The 14,691-nt window shown below is 44.0% G+C and overlaps 1 protein-coding gene across 8 annotated transcripts in view; it reads left to right on the forward strand.

The window, feature by feature from the left end:
- The window catches only part of LOC109643339 (sodium channel protein type 2 subunit alpha-like), a 30,670-nt gene extending 16,296 nt beyond the window's left edge, over positions 1 to 14,374 (forward strand). For 6 of the 8 annotated variants that reach the window (XM_069520579.1, XM_069520583.1, XM_069520580.1 and 3 more), the window contains 15 exons: positions 292 to 424; positions 570 to 808; positions 897 to 1,070; positions 1,582 to 1,938; positions 2,087 to 2,605; positions 5,844 to 6,021; positions 6,795 to 6,949; positions 7,097 to 7,270; positions 7,494 to 7,616; positions 8,518 to 8,793; positions 8,872 to 8,925; positions 9,032 to 9,169; positions 10,228 to 10,332; positions 10,420 to 10,690; positions 10,786 to 14,374. In XM_069520579.1, the coding sequence (XP_069376680.1) occupies positions 292 to 424; positions 570 to 808; positions 897 to 1,070; positions 1,582 to 1,938; positions 2,087 to 2,605; positions 5,844 to 6,021; positions 6,795 to 6,949; positions 7,097 to 7,270; positions 7,494 to 7,616; positions 8,518 to 8,793; positions 8,872 to 8,925; positions 9,032 to 9,169; positions 10,228 to 10,332; positions 10,420 to 10,690; positions 10,786 to 11,978 (4,089 nt within the window). In that variant the 3' untranslated portion in view covers positions 11,979 to 14,374. The remainder of the gene's footprint in view (positions 1 to 291; positions 425 to 569; positions 809 to 896; positions 1,071 to 1,581; positions 1,939 to 2,086; positions 2,606 to 5,843; positions 6,022 to 6,794; positions 6,950 to 7,096; positions 7,271 to 7,493; positions 7,617 to 8,517; positions 8,794 to 8,871; positions 8,926 to 9,031; positions 9,170 to 10,227; positions 10,333 to 10,419; positions 10,691 to 10,785) is intronic. The other 2 variants (XM_069520584.1, XM_069520585.1) reach the window with 1 other exon arrangement.
- Positions 14,375 to 14,691: the final 317 nt, after the last annotated feature.

Consider the following 14,691-nt stretch of genomic DNA (forward strand, 5'->3'; position numbering starts at 1 on the left):
CCCAAAGTTCCTTCCTTGATTTGCTGCCAATCTCTGGTTCAAATTTTTAAATGATCCAATACTTTACTTTTTTAACATTTTCATCCTCCCTCTCTTAAGCTCTACATCACAGATGAGTGAGATGTATCAGACTTTAGATGCACACACACCATTTGATATTAGGATGGAAATTGCGTAAAGAAAATATAGATGACCAGATCTGCTCAACCCACCTTCTCTTCATCCGTCCCTCTGTGCTCAGACATTTTGCCATAAATCTTTTCTCTTAGTATTTTCTTTGTTTATTTCCAGGGAACAACTACAGACACTGAGTTGAAGAAACGCCGGTCAGGCTTTCACCAGCCATCCATGGATTATCTCGATGAACCAGGGGGTCGGCAGAGAGCGATGAGTGTGGCCAGTATCCTCACCAACACCATGGAAGGTTTGGATCAGACTGTATATTTTTTAAGCTGCTGTCAGACTTGCATTGAACTCCGGAGAGAATACTGAGAAGGACACAAATAGATTTTTAAGAATTTAACTTTAAAGGAGCATGAAAACAGAACGTGTTCATCTTTCTTTTACAGAGCTTGAAGAGTCGAGACAGAAGTGCCCCCCCTGCTGGTATCGATTCGCCAACACCTGTCTGATCTGGGATTGTTATCCAGCGTGGCTGAAAATCAAGGAGGTGGTCAACATGGTGGTCATGGACCCATTCGTGGATCTGGCCATCACCATTTGCATCGTCCTAAACACCCTGTTCATGGCCATGGAGCATTACCCCATGACGAAAGAATTCAACAACGTGCTCTCGGTTGGAAACCTGGCAAGTGTTTTATGACTGGATTAAATCAGAAATAAATTTGTAATATATCTCATGACACAGATTCAAACTTCAGCTATTCCCCCATCAGGTGTTCACAGGTATCTTCACAGCGGAGATGTGTTTCAAGATCATCGCCCTGGATCCCTACTACTACTTCCAGGAAGGCTGGAACATCTTTGACGGCATCATCGTTAGTCTGAGTCTGATGGAGCTCGGCCTGGCCAATGTGGAAGGCCTGTCTGTGCTCCGCTCCTTCAGACTGGTGAGAGCGCTGAGTACATAACGTCATTTATCTTATGAAGAGTTCACAGGAACCTGTACTTCTAAGGTCAGGCTGATTACTGTCGTGTTAATGAGGTGACGAAAGCTTCTGTGCAATTTGTGAACGACTCCACTGAGAGTTGTTGAGGCCTTTGGGGCCGGGTTTGTTTTTCTCTGCTCACCTGAGATGTGCTGCAGTACAGCGGGTCTCTTTCAGGCCACAGTCAATGATTTTTTATAATATAGAATAGAAATAATAATACTTTATTTATATAGAACAGTTACAAGGTGATTTACAACTTAAAATGATAAGAATAAAAACTATCTAAACAAAGTAAATATATGTCTATTTAAAAAGCACTGTGTTTAGGAGTTATACATAATTATTACTATTCAATGTTTGTCTTTTCCTTAAAACTTACACCAAGCATTTTAATTATGATTAATACCTGACGGTGATAATGGTTATTCATCTATGAAATACTGACCTTTCTATTTTCCTTGTCAAACAGCTGAGGGTCTTCAAACTGGCCAAGTCGTGGCCCACTTTGAACATGCTGATCAAGATCATCGGTAACTCGGTGGGCGCTCTGGGGAACCTCACGCTGGTGCTCGCCATCATCGTCTTCATCTTCGCCGTGGTGGGCATGCAGCTGTTTGGCAAGAGCTACAAGGAGTTTGTGTGCAAGATCTCCGACGACTGTCAGCTGCCTCGCTGGCACATGCATGACTTCTTCCACTCCTTCCTCATTGTGTTCCGGGTGCTGTGTGGAGAGTGGATCGAGACCATGTGGGACTGCATGGAGGTGGCAGGGCAGACCATGTGCCTCATAGTCTTCATGATGGTCATGGTCATTGGAAACCTTGTGGTATGTCGTGCTTCCTCGTTCATCCCCTGATGTAGTTCTTTTATTCAGAATAGGGCTCTGGATTTAAACCATACTTTGTCCAGTACCATCACAGAATGCACAGCTAGTTGAACATGAAGCGATGTTTATGATGTGCACTTCTTCCCAGGTCCTAAACCTGTTCCTGGCTCTCCTCCTGAGCTCATTCAGCGCTGACAACCTGGCAGCAACTGACGACGACAGCGAGATGAACAACCTGCAGATCGCAGTGGGCCGCATCCAGCGGTTTTTCGCCTTTGTCAAATCCACTGTGCGGCAGTTCCTCCAGAGCCTCTGCTTCAGCAGGGGCAGCAAGGGGTCCGGTCTGGCCGAGGAGAGCAAACCCTTGGACGAACTGCACAGCAACGGCAAGGGCAACTGCATCTCTAATCACACGTCACTGGAGATCACCAAAGAGCCCAGTAGGGTGTACATGACGGAGGGCAACGGGCGGCCAGGAGGGGGGCTGGTGGTTGGGGTCAGGGACATGACGGTGAAATACCCCATCGAGGAATGTGACTACATGTCATTTATTCATAACCCCAGCCTGACGGTCACCGTGCCCATCGCTGTGGGCGAGTCAGACTTTGAGAACCTGAACACAGAAGATTTCAGCAGCGACTCGTCGGACGTAGAGGGCAGCAAGGAGGTAAGATGAATGAACGATCGACGTGTCTGTCAGGTTGAGGGAAATCTCTCGAGTCGTGCAGCTTTTGTCTGTTTAGTTCCTTTATATGTGTAGTAGCTGACTCCCAAGTAGGGTTGGGTACTGAAGTCTTACTTGGCCGGTCCCTACTAGAATCCGTACTGATAGGTAACACAAACATCTGCACACGTTAACAAGACAGGTTTGGAGACTATTTTGCTGTATTAAGCACTGAAACTGTTATTTAGTGTTAAATTATTGTAGTTGGCTTATTTATATTGTTAGTTTAAGTTAAGTATGTATATGATATAAGTTAATATGTTCAATTTCAACTTCCAATTTGCCTTAGCAATAAAAATGATTGTTCTTATCTTCGACTGTCAATTAGTGCTTTTCTTATTGGTTCTAGCACCAGTTAGGTCTAAAGATCAATTATCAAGTACCACCAGTATCACCAATATTGGAAAAAAACAAATAATTCCCGACGCTACTTTCAACTGAAGTCGGAATATATTGAGGGAATCTGCTGGTATTGACAAATAATGACTTACTTGCTTTTGACCTGTGTAACAGCTTCACTTTCTAGGTGTGCTCATTAGAGTGTGTTTGTGTGTGTCTCTGTGTTTCTGTGTTTGAGTACAGTGTTGACTCACCAACACATACACCTGCAAAAGAGTTTAATGTAACACCTTGGGTGGGAAGTAATGTATTAGGATGAAATTAATGAAGCAGCAAACCTAGAATTTAGAGAAGATCTATGTCTGCTGCACAAAAATCTTGAACAAAATCAATACTTTTTCTTAATGTATTGCCACAGAGCAGATGCCAGGTGTTGTGTTACATGTTGCCAGGCTGACAGAGCGTCGGGACGCTGCTTCCTGATGATGTCAACCTGCCACTGTGGGTGTGGTGCCAATTCTCTGTGGTTCAAAACAACTCTGGAGACTATTTCTAGCCGTGGCACCAAATGTTCCATATATGGATCATGCAGTGACTCTCTGACTTAACACCCTGTAGCAAGGGACTGGTGAATTATATATACATATCTATAGATCTATAGATATATCTATAGATCTATAGATAGATAGATAGATAGTGAAGATGAATTTATGCTGTTTCTGTGCCTGTTGTGAGAGATGAATGTCACATAAAATCTGCGTCCTGCTGATCTGTACTGCGTCTTCTCAGGAAAATGCATTCAGGGAAATGTTGTCTGTGGCCACTGTGCCTTGTGGGCTGACTGGTGTGTATGACTTACTCTGTTTAACCCCCGTTTGTTATTGCAGCCGTGTCACAGACGCTCTCAAGGTTTTCATTGAGAGGAGACTTGTAAGACACCTTTATTGTACCATAGCACTAACCATGAGGACTGCCTCTGCCATTTACAGACAAACTACATACGTTTTCTCATACCTTCAATGGATTGCCCATTTTTCGTTCTTTGCCTGGTCTGCCCTCCGTCCCCAACCCCACCCTCTTTGCTTTCTTACTCCACCCGCCCCTCTCCCATACAGCAGCCTACACAATGCTGTAAGTTTTCCCTTTACCCCCCCCCCCCCCTTCATGATTTATCTCCAAACATCAGGCTGTATTGCAGTTACAAACCATTAGGAATGAGCAACACCACCTTTTTTCCATTGATATACAAACTCATCTAACATGTTTGCTTTTGATTTCATTGCTTGGTTTTCACTTGGTTTTTGGGACTTGATTGGAATCCGACACTCCGAGCTTGAGAATGAAGGAAGAGAGGCGGTGGAGGGAGAGGAGGAGACGAGGAAAAAAATTGAGAGAGATGGAATGGAGGAATGAATTTTGTTGTAGTCAGATAAAATTCATTTGTCCGGTTCATAGCTCATATACACACAAGAAATACTTGTTTTTTGGGATATTCACATTTTCATGGAAGATTCTTTACAGAATTCTTTCCAAGGAGATTGAAACACAAATGAATCGGTGCAGATTCTTGCAGAGTTGCAAAACAGATAACACACGGCAGTTATCTTAAATATAGAATTGGAAATTATGAAATTAAAAAACAACACACAATTATATTTGGCTTCTTTCATGTGTTTTATGCCTGTGTTATTCTTTTTCGTTTCGCTGCAACTATCTTGTCACTTGCAGAACTATAGCCAACAAAATCGGACATTTTCTATAGTGATAAAAACACGGTAGGTAAAGAGTATTAATAATCACCCATGTGCAGAGGAGGTAAGATGGGTCTGCAGGAGAAATCGAGCAGGAAGGGGAACGCCTTTCCAGAAAACGATGCACTCGTGAGCAGCATGCTTCCATCATTCCCATGCTGTATTAGCTGGGTCCCACAGCAATCAGGGCTGCTGCACTGTCTAGGATGACATGTTCCTATCCTCCACACACCAGACAGATCAGACACGAGGCTACGCAGCACCATGTTTGCCCAAAGAAAAACAGATGATGTTGTAATGTACATCACTGCAAGATAACTTCATGGGTTAAGAGAGGAGGAGAGAGTGGGAGCAACACTTGCACATCACTTAGTCCTGTTACGTTTTCTGGGTATGCATGGGTGTTATCTTACAAATGGGAACAGAAGAAAACTGCCAGACCACATGCTGTCTTATAAACAGTGCACAGTACTGGTTTTTGCTGGTAAGCTAATGTGGTTATCCGTCTACTTCAACACAAACAGAAGAAGCTTGTTGCTTTCAAGGAATGGAAATAATGTGTTTTCATGTCACTGAGGAAAAGGCTTAGCACTCATTCTGTGGGCGGACTCTAGCTTTGAGGGCGGGGACACTTGTTTTTCCACTATTTTGGAAATAGGACAAACTCCAGACAAATTTATTGGGGATCATTTTTTCAGTGCACATGAAAATACTTGAGCACATGTTCTGCTTGGTTCTATTTCAGGCTTGGATTGATAATGCACCAGAATACTGCATGCACTCTTCCTCAAACTGAGGTCACATCAAATGTACCTACAGAGCATTTCCATACGGTTAACCTCCCCACGTCATGTGTTCCCACATAATCGGATTTGAGCCATCAGATAAAACCAATATCAAAGCCTGTAGGTACATTTGATCGATGCTGCATGTGATGATGATGATGATGATGATGATACAGTGACTTTAAAGAGCCCAACTCTGTGAGTTATCACAGTGTCAGGTATACAGTTGTGGCACTGGAGTGACTGGAGAATCACAAGCAGCTCAGAAGGTTGGCTCCTATAACCACTGATCCTCTGTGATTCCAGACTCGGCAGTTTAACCTCTCATCTTCTTCCCGGCCCGTGCAGAAGCTCGACGCAGAGCCCAAGCGTCTGAGCTCATCAGAGGGGAGCACGGTTGATATTCGCCCCCCAGGAGATGGGGTTGACTCTGTGGAGCTGGAGCCGGAGGAGTCTATGGACCCGGAGGCCTGCTTCACTGAGGGTGAGACGGACGCAAGGGTGATGGGCAGGGAGTATGATGGGTAGACAGGGTAAAATTGGGCCAGCGCGAGAGAGGTGGGAGAGGAAACGCTTCAGCAACACATTTCGAGACGTGGAGTAAATCGCATTAACTGCTTGTGCTCAGCACCCGTGTGCTGAATGACAGTGAATACAAATGCTCAGCAGGACAGAAAGAGAAGTAGACTGTGGGATTCTCTTGGTTTGAAATGTAACCTGACATTTTATCCGACAGAGCCCCAGCGCAGTTCTGAATGTGCAAACCTCTTCAGTCATTCATGACTAAAACGTTAAATAAACACATCCTTTTGTGGATTGGTGATAGGAGACTGGAGGTGTAGCGTTTGCCTTATGTTGAGAATGTCACAAATAGGATTGTTGTTTAGTTGTTGTGCTGATATTGTATTGCATCACGGTTGTGAGCAGTGATCACTATGTTTGTAGCCAGGAGAACCTGTGCCTCTAGTTCTATATTTGTGAAATGTTTACTATTTTGGTCATTTAAAAATTACAGGAAAAAAAAGGTTATTGGTGAAATCTCAGGTATTTAATTGGCCATAACACTTTACTGTCGTAAAAACCTGATTTAAAAAAACAAACACCAAAAAGAAAAGAAAACTGATGAAATGAGAGTCTGAAGTTTTTATGCTGGGGCGAGGCTGACATAAACTCTCCTGTTCTGCAGCGTGTTAATGACACCTGACTGCAGAATGGTCCTGGACTTTTTCTTTTATCATCCATCTCCTTTACCCGCAGGCTGTGTGAGCAGGTTCCAGTGCTGCCAGATAAATGAAGAGGGCAGCCATTATAAGACCTGGTGGAATCTGAGGAAGACCTGCTTCATCATAGTGGAGCACAACTGGTTTGAGTCCTTCATCATATTTATGATCCTGCTCAGCAGTGGGGCACTGGTAAGCAAACGTTGATGTATGTATGTGTATTTACAGTTGATTGCTTGTGCTTATTTAACCCACAAATCCTATTGATGTCCCAGAATTCCCTTATTCACACCTCGTTGTTTCCATTAGTCTTCATCTTGTTTCTTCCCCTCTGCACAGGCGTTCGAGGACATTTACATCGAGCAGCGGAGGACCGTTAAAACGATGCTGGAGTACTCAGACAAGGTCTTTACTTATGTCTTCATCCTGGAAATGCTGCTGAAGTGGGTGGCATACGGCTTCGTCAAGTACTTCACCAACGCCTGGTGTTGGCTTGACTTCCTCATTGTAGACGTATGTATATCATTGGATGGATTCCTGCAGTGGAAATCTTGTCTCCATTTGACATTCACAGTCACAGTCTGTGATTCATTTTTAATGCTCCATGCTGTCTTTACTGCTGCTCCGATGAATCCTTAATGGAAAATACACATCTTATGTGGCCGGCACTTTGCAGAGGAGCTTTTTTTTCATGTCTCGACTTTCACCCTGCTACTCTCTGACATTATCTCCTCAGGTGTCCCTGGTCAGCCTCGTAGCCAACGCTCTGGGCTACTCGGAGCTTACCGCTATCAAATCTCTGAGGACGCTACGAGCCCTCCGGCCCCTGAGGGCCCTGTCTCGGTTTGAGGGCATGAGGGTAAGAACCCAAGTGACTTTAAATTAGTGTTATTCTACAAACAAGCTAATGAGCAGTAGATTAGTAGTCAGCAGATTTTTCATGTCTTTATCTAACTTTTAACAAGAAGGCTTCGATTTTTCTTAATCCACACTGGGCACAGGCTCAGGAAGTGTTGCAAATATTTATGTTCGACATATAGACATTGAAAATGTGCTGAATGATAATAAAAGGGATTTGGAGAGAATAGGCACCAAAATGAAAACTAAGACGTTCCTGGATGCACACGTAGCGCTGTGTGGAAAACTCTGCAGTATGATTTATATTTCCACATGTTAACATGTGACAGACAGAAAAAAAGACTGACGCCTGTGCTGACTCCTGTAATGTTATCTTTTCCTTGCGGTTCCGCTCTGTACTTCTCTCTATCTGCATGACTCTCTTCACATCGTGTCACTGGATTACTGTAAACTGCTGTTTTCTGATGTTGCTTGTGTGGTGCCTTTGACCTGTAATGTTTTTCTTTGTTGTGTGTCTTTTTTCATTTGCAGTCAAACAAAATGTTGTGACTTCATCCCGCCTCTCTAAGGTTTTTTTTCAGTTTTTTTGCTTTCTTACCTATCAAATGTTAACTTTCTCACCTCTCCACTTTCTTCTCTCCAACTGTCATGTTGTTAAATTCTCTCTGTAGACATGCATGGTGGTAAGAACTTCATGTGTGCACACGTAACATATTAAACACAACTTTGAATAATGTATGAACACTTTGAATTAGTAAGTCAGTGTTGGCTCTAGCTCTGAAGGCATCAATCAAACCAGGTATCTTATTTAAGAGCAGTTAAGTGATTAGATGTAATGGCCACTTATCCAAAATCAGACATGGACAGGAGAGCGCTGAGTTTGTGTGCTTTGACATCTCCAGGTTGTGGTGAACGCACTACTGGGCGCCATCCCCTCCATCATGAACGTGCTGCTGGTCTGCCTCATCTTCTGGCTCATCTTCAGCATCATGGGCGTCAACCTGTTCGCGGGGAAGTACTACTTCTGCGTCAACACCACCTCGGACGAGATCTTCCCCATCCACATCGTCAACAACAAGACGGAATGCCTGAACTTGGTCAACGACAGCGCCCGCTGGAAGAATGTCAAAATCAACTTTGATAACGTAGGGGCCGGATATCTGGCTCTGCTGCAAGTGGTGAGTTTCGGGAAAAGGTCGAACTTCTCTATATGATAATCAAGCAGTTTTAACATTTTCCTCTTCTCCTCCTTAAAGGCAACGTTTAAGGGTTGGATGGACATAATGTATGCAGCCGTGGACTCTCGAGATGTAAGTGACTTTTATGCCCGACTAAATTACCAGATGAACAATCAGCTTATTTCTTTTACTTTAAATAGCAGAGTTATTAAAGTTGTATTAATCTGGCTTGTTACAGGTGGAAGATCAGCCGAAATATGAAGTGAACTTGTACATGTACCTTTACTTTGTCATCTTCATCATCTTCGGCTCCTTCTTCACCCTCAACTTGTTCATTGGTGTCATCATCGACAACTTCAACCAGCAGAAGAAAAAGATAAGTTGCATTGAGTAATTAAAATCTCAGTCTCACAACATCAGATACTTACAGTAATTGGTATGTACTGTAGTAAGATGGCTCATGCTACTCATACTTCTAATATGAACAGATATTGTAAACATCCTACAGGAATCAATAAAAAAATGTAGCCCTGGCTTGAATTGATACGGTGATATTTGAAATTAAACATGAAATCTCAGGCAAGTTATGGAAGATGAAGCACAGATTTGTCCAAAGCAGAGCCCCAGCTGTTCTTAAAGAAAGAACTGAGCTGCAGAATAATCATTATCTGGAGCACTTTGAGGACCCTCACCCCTGCCGAGGATTACTGAGGCTGCATGACTCACTGCGAAACACCCTGCCTGCACACACACACACACACACACATACAGTGTCACAGAGAACGCAGTTTGGAAATCTGCCCTCCATTCAACCAAGCGCTAACAAGCAGGATTGGCAGTGCCCAAAGAGTAGGGAGCAGAGAGGGGGAGGGTGAGAGGCAGAGAGAGGTGAGGAGGGGGTTGCGTGCGGCCACTGGGGACGACTTGACTGACTGACTGACTGACTGAGACACCTCATCAGTTGGTGTGTTTCAGCAGCCCCACAGCCACAGCGTCACACAGATGGTAGTTCAGTGTTGACACCAGTCTTCCCTCCAGACGTGCATCATGCACTCAGAGTGTGATACTGAGCGGGAGAAGTCGTGTCTTTCACTAATGAGAGCACAGCGACCGTGCTGACTCCAAAAAAAAGCATTATTACTGATGTTATTCTGCTCTCGTCTGGATACAGAAGATCCATCCCCTCTTCTGGAAAAAGATTAAATAACAAATAATACAAATTAGAAAGGAAGGAGAATGTCAAAAATCTGTGGTTGTACATGCTCTGATGTGAGAATCAGAATCGTATTTATTACCATGTAGGTTTTTAAGCAGGAACAAAATGTACCCTGGGTCAAGACAAATTCTTCCTTCAGACTTTCATTTAACACATAATCAAGAAACTACATATCTAAGGTTCACGGTTATAACCAGGTTTCTCTGTGCCCCCTTTACTTTGGAGGTCAGGACATTTTCATGACAGAAGAACAGAAGAAATACTACAACGCCATGAAGAAGCTGGGCTCCAAGAAACCACAGAAACCTATACCACGACCAACAGTAAGACCCGACATGCTCAGATTTCATGCTCCGCTCTGCTGTCACTTCTTGGACTAGATGTAAAATCTCGTCCTCCTCTTCCCTCAGAATGCTTTTCAAGGCTGCGTGTTCGACTGCATCACAAAGCAGGCGTTCGACATCGTCATCATGATCCTCATCTGCCTGAACATGGTGACCATGATGGTGGAGACCGATGACCAGGCGAAGGATATGGACGATATCCTCTACTGGATAAACATGGTCTTCATTGTGCTCTTCACTGGGGAGTGTGTGCTCAAGATGATCTCCCTGCGTCACTATTACTTCACGATTGGCTGGAACATATTTGACTTTGTGGTGGTGATCCTGTCCATCGTAGGTGAGGACATATTTGAAGGTGTCTTTGCTTTCCAGTGGAATTGCAGTTTTAAATTTTATGCTGAATGTGATTTTCTTTTTCTTTTTCCTCTGCAGGTATGTTCTTATCCGAAGTTATCGAGAAATACTTTGTGTCCCCGACGCTGTTCCGAGTGATCCGTCTGGCCAGGATAGGCCGCATCCTCCGTCTCATCAAAGGCGCCAAGGGCATCCGGACGCTTCTCTTTGCCCTGATGATGTCTCTCCCCGCGCTGTTCAACATCGGCCTCCTCCTCTTTCTTGTCATGTTTATCTACGCCATCTTCGGGATGTCCAACTTTGCCTACGTCAAGCGTGAAGCAGGAATCGATGACATGTTTAATTTCGAGACCTTCGGGAACAGTATGATCTGTTTGTTTCAGATCACCACCTCAGGCGGGTGGGATGGCCTGCTGGCGCCCATACTGAACAAACGGGAGCCCGACTGCGACAGCCAGATGGAGCACCCGGGCAATTCTTACAAAGGGAACTGCGGCAACCCGTCGGTGGGCATCTTCTTCTTCGTCAGCTACATCATTATCTGCTTCCTCATTGTGGTCAACATGTACATCGCCGTCATCCTGGAGAACTTCAGCGTGGCTACGGAGGAGAGCGCCGAGCCGCTGAGCGAGGACGACTTCGAGATGTTCTACGAGGTGTGGGAGCGCTTCGATCCAGATGCCACTCAGTTCATGGAGTACAGCAAGCTTTCTGACTTTGCGGACGCTCTAGACCCGCCGCTGCGCATGCCCAAGCCCAACATGATCCAGCTCATCTCCATGGATCTGCCGATGGTGAGTGGCGAGCGAATCCACTGTCTCGACATCCTGTTCGCCTTCACCAAGCGTGTGTTGGGCGAAGGTGGTGAGATGGACGTGTTGCGAGGGCAGATGGAGGAGCGCTTCATGGCCTCCAACCCCTCTAAGGTGTCTTATGAGCCCATCACCACCACCCTGCGTCGCAAACAAGAGGACATGTCGGCCATAATTATCCAGAGAGCCTTCCGCCGCTACATGATCCGTCTGGCCATGAAGAAGGCGTCCACTCTCTACAAGGAGCAGCTGAAGGAGGGCATCCGCGACCCCGACAAGGACGTGATGGTCATCGGCAAGTTCACCGAGAACTCCACCTCAGACAAAACAGACATGACGCCATCCACAGCCTCCCCGCCCTCCTACAACAGCGTGACGAAATCGGACAAGGACAAATATGAGAAGGAGAACAGGGAAAAAGAAAACAAAGGAAAAGACTCGAAAGAACGAAAGAAATAGACTTTTTTTTTTTTTAAAAAGGAACAAAACTAAGAGTTAAAATCAGAGACATGAGAGAAATTTGTTTACAGCTTCTGAGGGTGGGTAGATAGACCTCCGCTTGTGTGTTGATTGTTGAGGATGCTTCGCTAGGTAGGCCTAAGAAGTAGTGTGGTTTGATGAATACTCTCAGAGCGGAGATGTGGAAATGAATGATCCAGCAGACACTGCCAGAGTTGAGTGGAACATGGAAAAGCCTCTCTGCAAAACGCTTGTGATTTTCCTATTGGTTGTTGTTACTATCTGACACACTTGAGTGTACTGTTAAGTTGTCTGTAGCTAGTGCTGCTGCTACTAATATAAATCCAGTGTCTTGAATTTAACAATAGCTGTGTCACTTAACAAGTACTCTGCATTTTCTTTTTCTTTTGGTTTTCAGATTTTCCTTTTTTATGAGAAAGAATGTTTTCTACTTTTTTGTGTCTTTATCGTGAGAATGTGTCCACTGCTTTCACTGTTGTAAAATCACCAAGGGCAGAACAAGTCGATGCTGGAAACTACGACAACCATGTGAAGCTCGTACCATGCACGGTCAGGGCCACGCGCCAACGCTAGATCAAGTACAATGGACAGATACACATACACCGGTGATTGTTGAAATCTGTATTGTGCTTCTGTCTTAATGGCCGTCTCCCCCATTTCAATACGAAATACACGTCTCTAAATTCAGAGAAGCTGAATGTATGCAAGCTGAAGGAATGAGATGTTTGACATTCAGGGAAACATGCTTGGTTTCATTTTTGCGAGAGTGAGATGAGAATTTAACTGCTGGCGACCATAAAGGCTTGTTTATGCTCAACACAAGATTCTGACTCTTTTGATAGATAAAGTCCCCCGACACTTGGCCCTGACGCCATCGTCATAACAGCAACAATCCCAATCAGATGATTGATAAAGTAAAAGCGGTAATATAAAAGTAAAATTTTTAAAAAACAAGAACTTCATTGCTAATATGAAAGATCCTCAATCAAGCTTTGAAAAACTTGTCAAAAGAAAGAAAAACTAAAACAAAATGTGAGAGAAGAGGAAGCATGTGGAGTAAATTTAAGGTCCACAGAGAAGATATTACTTCCAGGCATTAGAGCAACAAAACTACTAAATCTGGACTGATGATCTTCGACTGGTTCCGCAACCTCCAGTAAACCTTGACATTTTAGTTGTTTAGTGAGCTAAACAGAAGCGACATGTTAATTTGTGGGCATTAAAAGCATTTTTCAGCTTTGCAGTGAACTAGTTATTTTCTGCTGTCTTCTTCTCCTTCAGCTAAGATACAAACACGAGAATAGCATCAATCTCCTCATCTAACTCTTGGCGACAAATCAGTACGTTTCCCAAAAATGTCGAAGTGATTTCCTCGAGGTGACACGCACATGTGATCATTTCATCCACTGTCGTATTGCAGTGTCTCCTCTAACAGGCTCCTTGTCCTCCTCCTCTCTCTCCTCCGTCCCATCTCAAGCAGAGCTCTTGTAAAGAAATGATCTCAAGTAATAAAATATACTAAAAAAGGAAAATGTTTCTAACTGCTCTAATGACAACATGTCACATTTAAAGGTTATAATGCCACAGTTGTTTGTGTGACGTTCTTGTTGTATTTGTAGTGTAAATAATATCCGGGGCCACAGTACCCATCTCACATTTTTACGTTAGAGCACTTTTTATCCACTGCTTTGTAATGCCACATGTGGCAGTCATACATGTAAGCTTGTGTGGGAGAGAAAGTCTGCACATGCCTGTGTTTATATGTAACCTGAGTGTTTATGTTCTGCTGCAGTTGCAAAACTTCAACCTTTGGTCATTACGTGATGACGGCAGCCTTGGAGCAATCTTGGTGCCCTTTGCCCACAGAGTTTGCACATCGGGCCGTCTCTTCTGCTCCACCTGTGCAGGTTCACAGGGGTTGGAAGGGTGTCTTAGACGGCCCTTAGCAGGAAGAAGATCCAGAAAGGCTCTAGCCTCCATAGGTCAGCCCATGTTAATTTCATCTTGGGGAGGTCCCATGTGGTCCAGGCTCCCTTGGATCCTCGCTCCATTGCTCTTGACCTCCTCCTCGGCCATTGTTCTCCTCTCCATCAGGTTGGATTTCAAACTTCGTTCCCAGTCCTTGCCTTTCAATGATGTCCTTGAGTTTGAGGTTTCCTCAAGGTGTTTTCTTTTTATGTTTTTGCTGCACTGTAACTTACGGTGAAACACGTTTGGTCCCATATCTGTAGATACAAACCATGAAGCAATCAGTAGCCATCTCTCATTGCGCTTGTAGTGTTTTTAAGTGAACTGCATGCAAGAAGTGACTACTGTCCGCTCATGTGGTCATATCATTTTAAAGCCAAAAGAATAAAGGACCTATTTTTTGTTAATGCTTGTTTATTTACTCCATTTATTTTATTTCTTTTCTGTGGGGAAACTTTGGTCAATTGAACAGGATCATTCATGTGGTTCAAGTACATGTTACACTTAACTATGTAATTTGCAAAATGTGACAAGTGATATTTATTTTTCTTTTGTTATAACCAAAGATGTGGCAAGAAAACACAAATCTAGATTTCCGAAATAAAGCTAATTTTGGGAAGTGTACTTTGCATGCAGGATGCATTCATTCTCAGGTCAGAGCTCCTGCTGCGGGAGACGGGATGTGAAGAGGTAAGAGGCTCACCAGACTCAATGTTTTGAATCA

Source organism: Paralichthys olivaceus, chromosome 24 (assembly GCF_024713975.1).
Source record: "Paralichthys olivaceus isolate ysfri-2021 chromosome 24, ASM2471397v2, whole genome shotgun sequence".
In the NCBI taxonomy this organism is placed as follows: Eukaryota; Metazoa; Chordata; class Actinopteri; order Pleuronectiformes; family Paralichthyidae; genus Paralichthys; species Paralichthys olivaceus.